The 8,009-nt window shown below is 59.2% G+C and overlaps 1 protein-coding gene across 1 annotated transcript in view; it reads right to left on the minus strand.

Moving 5' to 3' along the window:
* Positions 1–2,291, minus strand: part of VWA5B1 (von Willebrand factor A domain containing 5B1) — a 21,435-nt gene extending 19,144 nt beyond the window's left edge. Inside the window, exons 1-5 of the mRNA XM_009325306.1 lie at positions 2,153–2,291; positions 1,735–1,872; positions 1,222–1,480; positions 910–1,052; positions 493–624 (exon numbers count right to left, since the gene is read on the minus strand). Of these exons, the coding sequence (XP_009323581.1) occupies positions 493–624; positions 910–1,052; positions 1,222–1,480; positions 1,735–1,872; positions 2,153–2,291 (811 nt within the window). The remainder of the gene's footprint in view (positions 1–492; positions 625–909; positions 1,053–1,221; positions 1,481–1,734; positions 1,873–2,152) is intronic.
* Positions 2,292–8,009: the final 5,718 nt, after the last annotated feature.

An 8,009-nucleotide genomic window follows, 5' to 3' on the forward strand; every position in this document is an offset into this window, starting at 1 on the left:
CAGGATACGCTTGGCCTTCTGGGCTGCGAGCGCACATTGCTGGCTCCTGTCCAGCTTTTCATCCACCAGTACCCCCAAGTTCTTCTTGGCAGGGCTGCTCTCAATCCCTTCATCCCCCAGCCTGTATTGATACTGGGGGTTTCCCCGACGCAGGTGCAGGGCATTGCACTTGGCCTTGTTGAACCTCATGAGGTTCACACAGGCCCGCTTCTTGAGCTTGTCCAGGTCCCTCTGGATGGCATCCCGTCCCTCAGGCGTGTCGACCGCACCACTCAGCTTGGTGTCATCTGCAAATGTCTGCAAATGTCATCTGCAAATATCTCTGAGCTTGAGCAGCATGAGCAACCTTGAGGGGGTCCGGGATTATCTCCTAGCAAGCCTAACCCCTGACTATACTTGCAAAACCAGAGGTAATCTAGCTGTCTCCAGCACTAGGGGGGAAGGTCCCAGGAAAGGGCAAGACCAGCGAGAGAGGAAGCAGAGCCCACCTACCGCTTGGATGGATCAAGATCTCCACGGGTCTGTCAAAGGTGTGTTTATTGGCCAGCGTGATCACAATGCTCTTGGCGGAGCGAGCGGAGGGGTCGGCGTCTGCTCGGATCTCGTGCGTGGGGCTCTCAACGCCTGCCCGGGGAAACGGAGGTGTGGTTAGGGAGTGAGGACGGGGAAGACCAGGGAGAAGAGACAGCAAGATGGCAGAGGACAGGAACCAAGCGGACTATGCGATGCTTCTGCCGTATCAACACCCCACGTTAACACCAGCACTGTACTTGTAAATCCACCCCCGCACAGTTAACTTGCCAAAACAGACTCCACATTGGGAGGGCAGAGAAGGAGGAAGAGTGTGGACATCGCCTTGAGGAGGTGATAAACCAGCCAGGTGCAGCAGGATGGCCCCGGCGCTCCTACCTGCCAGCAAGCACGGTCCCCGGATCTCAAGCTGGAAGCCGAACTCGTACTCAAAGGGGTTGGTGGCCTCACTCTCCAGCAGCTGAGCCAGGCACAACCTGCTCCCTTGCTCCGGGCTCCCCGATCCAGAGGAGTGCTTGTCCCTGCCGGTGAGATGAACCCCAATCAACACTGTGTACATGTTATATCCCCCCAGGATATAATCCCCCCCCGCCCCAGCTCTCCAGCCTCCCGCAGCAACAGCGGGCTTCTGCTCTGACAGTCCTGCATCCCCCCAGACCAGTCCCAGACAGATCCCATGGGTTTTCGTACGTTCGGAGCTGGTGGCTGGAAAGGCTGCTGGCATTCTCCAGGCTGGGCTGGGGGACCCTGGGGACACACACAGCAGGCAGAAGGACCCTCACGGCCCCGCTGGGCAGCGTCTGCAGCTCAGAGGAGGTGCTGATGAAGATGGAGACGCTTTCCAGAGGAGGAATCATGCCCAGGTTAGCCACAAAAACAATCCTCTCCAAGTCCTCATCCATCACGATCCTTCCTGCACAGAGATAGGACCACACCAGGGAGACACGGTGTCACAACCGTGGAAAACGCTCCTCCCCAGGCCTCCCACAACCACCTCAGCCCTGGTTCGAATGCCCGGACACTGAAAGGACTCGAGCACCACAACCCAAGGCTCAGCCTTTCAAAGGGAGCCCCCTCGATGCCATGGCATATGACAGCCAGCCACCCCCTGCCACCTCCCCATTCCTCTTCCCCTGGTTTTCTTCCCCACATGCAGTAAAACGCCCCTGACCCCCTCACCGCTTCCGTCGCGAGCTCTTCCATCGGGGAGGCTGCAGCCGTCGAAATACGTGTCATCGATTTTGGCTTTGTCTTTGATCTGCACCGTCACGGCACGCCGGGACACGGTCGCCTCAAACCCGACGACAGTGGTGCACTCATCCAACGGGTAGACAAAGAGACCTGCCAGCCAGAAGGTTTTTTAGCCACACCAAGCACTTGCCCGGACTCACCAGCCAGGACCGCAGGGGCCAGCTCCCTCTTGGCACCTCCATGCACGCTCCTCGGATTTTTGTAGCCCTGGACCATTGAGGGTACAATCGAGGACACAATACCCTTGGCTACTCTTCCTGTAAGGATCTAAAGATTTAAGACACGCACAGAAACACAGCGCTGCGATATCCCTGGCTCTAAAGCTCCCGTAGTAGCTCTTGCACTGGGAGCTTCACCCCTTGAAACTTGCCTTCAAAAGCCTGGGCTTCTGGGTTGCGGTAGGTGAGCAAGGCTGTCATCCCGAAGGCATAGCCGCTGACGCACGATGTCACCTCCGACGCGGAGAGGGGGAGGGGGGAGCAGGTCATCTGGTTAATCAGCCCCGGCATCTTCCCGGGGGTCTGTTGGTGACGGTGGGGTCACCCGCAGCGAGCTGGAGAGAGGTGGAAGGGTGAGAATGAATGAGGAGCCCCGAGTGCCCAAAACACTTGCGTGCCCCCGCCACCTCATTTTGGCTTCCGCAGCCCTGAGGACAGAAAGGTGACTGAGCCGGGACAGGACGAGACCCGGGCTTGACGGCTCCACTGGTGAAGATGGGGATGGAGACAAGAACCCGGTGGGAAGACGCAAGGCAGACGCTTGCCCCAAATCCCTGCCCGGCGCAAGGGAGGAGGTTCAGATTAAACCTGCCCGGCTGGGGACAGGCAGCCCCAGGGGTCGACATTGCAGTGGTGGATCACGCATCTCACCAGCTCCCGCACCCACCTACTGCTTGAGTCTGGGCAGAACGGGTTAACATCTTTTTTTGGCTCTCCTGCTTCTCATTATCCTCCGAACTGACAAGTTTCTCCAGGATAAAAGACTATGACCTTGAGAGTCTTCCTTTAGCCCGCGGGAAGGAAGAGCAGGCAGGCAGGGCCAGGCATCCTCCCTGCCCTCCCACGCCCTTGCCCACCCGGAGGCAGCCCGTCCTCGCTGCTGCCTTTCGGGGCGGTGGCATGGCGCTGCTGCCCCCCGCATCTCCAGATCCCTTCTGCAAAGGCTGACTCATCCCTCCGCTTTGCTTAGCGGAGACATTCAGATGCAAAGTGGCTACTTCTGCCAACTACATTTCAACTCTCCCCCGAGCAGGTTTTCTTCTGTTCCACCTCATCTCCCCCAGGACTGAGGGTTTCAAAGGAGACCTTTCAGGTAGCTCTCGGGCCACATCCAGCTCCCCTGGGGCATCGGGAGAAGTTGCTAGGCAGCAGTTCTCCCTGGCTGGCTCTGCAATGCTTTATGCAATGATTTACAAGGCCCAGGAGGAGCCAGCAGCAGTGAAATACATCAGTTTCTCATTTCCTAGCAGTCCTACGTTATTAAAACCACCTTTATATGCAAATGCCATGGCAGACGCAAACGGCAGACATCAAGGCCACGAGCTCACCGAGAGTTCAGGCAGGAAAACGTCACTAAGGGAGGAAAAAGGGAGAGCAAGGGAGAGCAAGGGAGAGCAAGGGAGAGCAAGGGAAAGCAAGGGAAAGCAAGGGAAAGCAAGGGAGAGCAAGGGAGAGCAAGGGAGAGCAAGGGAGAGCAAGGGAGAGCAAGGGAGAGCAAGGGAGAGCAAGGGAGAGCAAGGGAGAGCAAGGGAGAGCAAGAGCAAATAAAACAACAGCGGAGGAGAAGGTGGAGGGCAGTAATGAGGGCTGTATCTCAAGGCACACTCCTGATTCCCAGCCAACAGCCTCGGCCGTTCGCGATTTAATCCTCCTCTCCTTCCACCGCAAAGGCTGCTCACGCCAGGAGGTGCCCACGGGGTTCGAGGGATGCATCCAGGGGGATGCAGCCCCACACGGTCAGGAGATGCAGGAGCGTGTCCAGCTCAGCTGCTCCGGCGCGGGAGTTCTCCGTGAGCCTGGGGGAGGCCGTCGCACACCGGGATGCTCCAAGCCATGCTAACAGGGCTTGTAAAGGCAGAAGCTGGCAAGAGTTCACCTGCTACAGGGAGAGATAATGAAGGTCCTCTCGCTGCTGAGATGTGGCAGAGGCCATCAAGATATCGGGAAGTGATTAAATGCCAGGCAGGGCAAGGAGGAGGGGGGATTATCTTGCCTTAGGGAGGAAAACAAGCAAGAAATAACAAGGGGAAGATGCTCTCTACCAGCTAGGTGCAACAGGAATTCATTATGGGCTTGCCAGAGAGGTGAATTCAGGCTCCAGGAGCGTGACTTCAGCCTGGCAGCTCTCTTGACTGCAGTGACTTACGGCAGAGCCACGGTTGAGATCCAAGCCCCTCACCATTCCTGCACAGAGGCTTAGAACGTGCCTCCCATGGGAGCTGCTCTGCCAGCAGGGATTTCTGCATCGGCCAGGCCAGCACAAGCATTAAGGGACCCTTGGCGGGACACAGAGCCCCGCGCCATGTCCTGTATAAAGCACACCAGGAGAGCTGCACCCCTCCTGCAGCTCCAGCACGGCTCAGAGGAGCCCTGCAACAGCCCTGCCTGCTAAGCCAGCTGCAAAAACTGCCCCACAAAGACAGGGAAGGCTCGGAGGGCTCTTCCCGGCTGCTTCCCCCACGAAGGCCCTTGGGGCAGGACTGGGAGGCAGCCGGCGGCTGCCAGCAACAGCCCAGGGGCTGCTCCGCGCAGATCGTGTCACCAACGCCATCAAGTGCCTGCAGCGTGGAAAGGGGAGAGCAGTGGGAGAGCTGTCATCTCTCTCCTGTGCCCCCCCCCAGCAGCTCACCACCAAGCCCCCCGCCGGCTGCTCCCCATCCTGTCTTTTGCTGCTCTGGGACCTGCACTCGGTCTCCATCCAGGGCTGGACCCTCAGGACGGAAGCCGGCAGGACCCCACATCCCAAAAATTACCACCGGCATCGCTGCTGCACAGGGCATCCCTGCATCCAGCCCGTCCTCAGCGTGTCCGCTCACTGCCACCAAACGTGCCCTGCCTCCTGTGTGCAACAGGCATGGGGCCATCCCACGGACCTGGCCAGATGCCTCCCGACCCAGGGCCTCATGCTGTGTTTGGCATCCTGGGAGGAGAAGGGGAAACCGTCGGCCAATACCTTCAGCCAGCTTGCTGCATCACCGAAAATACCCCACACCCGTAATCCCATCGGCCGGGGAGCAGCTCAGGGCTGGGGACAGAAATCATCCCTTGGCCAGCCATGCTCAGGACCTGGCACGCCAGGATGCTACCATGATTTTCTTTTTTTTCCCTTGCTTTGTAAACGCTCTTTCCTTGACAATTTCCGTGCATGATTTACGGGGAAGGCACTGATGCTGCACCGACATCTGCGGACGGTCCCTGTGACGTGCAGAGTGCGCAGGGCTTCGCTTCGGAGCGCAGAAGGCACTGCGATGCGCAGGCTCGCCCAGAGCTTGCACCAGCCACTCCACCTGGCTGCAGGCGCCTGCCCCAAAACACGGGTGAGGCTTGGGGCTGGATTTTAAAGGACTGGGTTGGAAAGGGCGTTTATGCGCCTGAAAAGGGGGTGCGATGCCTGGAGAGCTGCTCAGAGCTGCCTGGGTGCCCATCTGCCTCTCTAAGCACTGATGTGCCCTCAAAAAATCCGGCTTTTGAGCATGTGTAGTAAAGACAGAGGCAGAATAATGTTCTTCTAAAGTGTATTTTCATGCATTGAATAGAAGAACAGAGCAAACCGTGACTGCTGTAGACATGAGCACGCAGCCCGGCTTCTGCGCAGCTCCCAAAAATAGGTTGGGGTCCCAGCAGTGCCACCACCACAGCGTCCCTGGCACCCACAGCGGACAACAGGCCAGTAAAACCCAAACCAGCACTTCTCAGCTGGGATAAAACCGCGTGCTGCCTGCGGCACGTCCCCACCTGGCCCTGGTGTCGGAAAGGCAGATGTCCAGAGGCAGCCCCAGCTGCTTCCCCCCCCCCCCCCCAAGACATAAACGCAGCCGTGTGAAGCCCAGCCCTGGTGCCACACGTTGCGCCGAAGGCATTTTTGGGCTGCTGAATTGCTGCACCACCCTGCTGTAACCTCTTACCAGCCCGAAATGGACCTCCAGGTCCAAGCCAGACCTGGGTCATACCCACACTGCTCGCAGGATGACTGTTTTTCTGCAGCTGGGTAAAATAGTCCTTCCGCTTCATCTGTATCAATCAACACTGACATCCAGTGGCTTGTCAGGATGATTACAGCCGGCGTGCCTTGTGGAGATGTACAGATGTACAGCCCTGGACCGACCGCCCCGGCTGGTGGCGGGGGTGCCTGGTGCACCACAACCCTTCGTTAGCATCTCTGGAGACCGCTGGGCCACCACCACGGGGAAGCAAACTCCCATCTGTTTGCAAAACCAAGACAGGAAAAGCCCTGCGCTTCCCAAACTGTCGGGGCTCTCAAGGGGAGCCACGCTTCAGTATTACCCCTGGCTTTGCAGGGGCAGCATGGCTCGGGGAGCAGCTGGGGGGGACCCCTGGCTTCACCTACCTGACCCAAATCAGCTGCATGGACCGGCATCAGACATGCAGGACCCCTCCAGCCGCTCTCCCCCAAAGCACAAGGCTCAAACCTGGCCAGGGGACTGGGATCAACCCCCTGAAACATTTCTAGGAAGCAGCAGGAGCAAACAGTGTCCTAAACGGCGCAGGCAGCGCTCTCCTGTCCGAGCCCCTGCATAGGGCGGGGAGGGGGGGCTTTGCTGGTTGACAGCAGCACCTCCTGGAAGAGATGCGGATCCCCCACGGCAGACCTGTGGGAACCTCTCATGAAAACCTCCGGTAGCGGTTCTCCCGTCTCCGGCCTCCCCTCGCCTCAAAACGCAAGCGCGGGGTACCCCGCCTGCTGGGAAAACCAGCAAAACAGCCGCGGGGTTTCACCCCAGAGCCGCTGCGGGGTCACAACGTGGTACCCCACTGCCAAAGCGGTGACAAAGATTTCTGGCCAGAGGCAACGCATCCCTTTGGAGCCGGACAGCGCAGCCCCAAGGGGCACCTCAGATACGGAGATTGGGGAGACGTGGGGGGAGCATGCCGCTCCTGCCAGCACCCCGGGGAGAGGGGCACCCAGCAAATGCACCCGGGACGCCCCGCAGCGCCTTGAGACGTGATTGACAGCCCCAGCAGAGCCAGATTTCGGGGACTGTCAATCATACCCCTGGCAGGTCTCTCGGGCTGTTGACGTTGCTCCAGAGCTGGGTCTCAAGGATTGTGATTCACGTCCCAAGCCCTGTTTCTAGAGCCATCAATCACGTCCCTGTGCAGACAGCATTTCTGATACGGGGTATAGTTAACCCCTGCCTCGCTGGGCTCGCAGCTGCGCCGGTGCGTAGAAGATCCCCGGGCTGAGCCAGAGAGGGAGGTTTTAGCCCAGACACCCTTCGGCTGGGCTAAAACTGCCAGGCGGCCAGCCCCGTGCATGGGACGCATCCGGAGCCAAGGAGACACGCCGGGCCCCCAGGAGCAGCACAGCCCTTCTCCATCCACCCCTGTCCTGCCCCAGTCAAGCGTGGTGAATGCAAGCCAGGTCCTTGCTGCTTTGAGCCTTACCGGGGGGGATAAGAGTCCCCCTCACCCTGCCAAGGTCAGACCTCCCTTCTCCCAAACCAGTGTGTCCACAGCTGGGATATCCCACCTGGCTGCCCAGGAGAGCAAAAGCCCGTCACCCCCAGCATCGTCCCCCCCATCCAGCCTCCCTTGCTTTCCCTGCAGGGAGATGAAAACAGTCACTATTAATGTCTGTACGATTTTGGGGGGGGGAGAGGCGAGGGGGGGATGCTGAGGGGCTCACCATCCAGCTGGGAAAAGGCAAGGCAGGGAAGCAGCAGCTTGCAAAGTGTGGGCTTGTGCCTGCAGAAATATTATGACAGGGATCTCTTCACAGAGCGGCTTTGTGCTGAGATTGTGCACAGCCTTGGAGAGCAACAGCCCGCGCGCACACACACAGCCACCCCCCTGCAGAGCACACACAGCCCAGCCTGCTAAAAAGGTGCAGGAGCAACTGGAGAGTAGCCACTGCTTTTCTTACCTTTCCTGGAAGAAGAGAGAGGAGGAGGAAGAGGAGGAAGGGGACGGGGGGGGGGGTGAGCAACTTCACCCGCTCCTGCCGGCCCCCGCAACTGCCCGCAGCTGGGGTTGGGGGGCAGGAAGGGA

This window comes from Pygoscelis adeliae, unplaced genomic scaffold (assembly GCF_000699105.1).
Source record: "Pygoscelis adeliae isolate BGI_AS28 unplaced genomic scaffold, ASM69910v1 Scaffold36, whole genome shotgun sequence".
NCBI lineage: Eukaryota > Metazoa > Chordata > Aves > Sphenisciformes > Spheniscidae > Pygoscelis > Pygoscelis adeliae.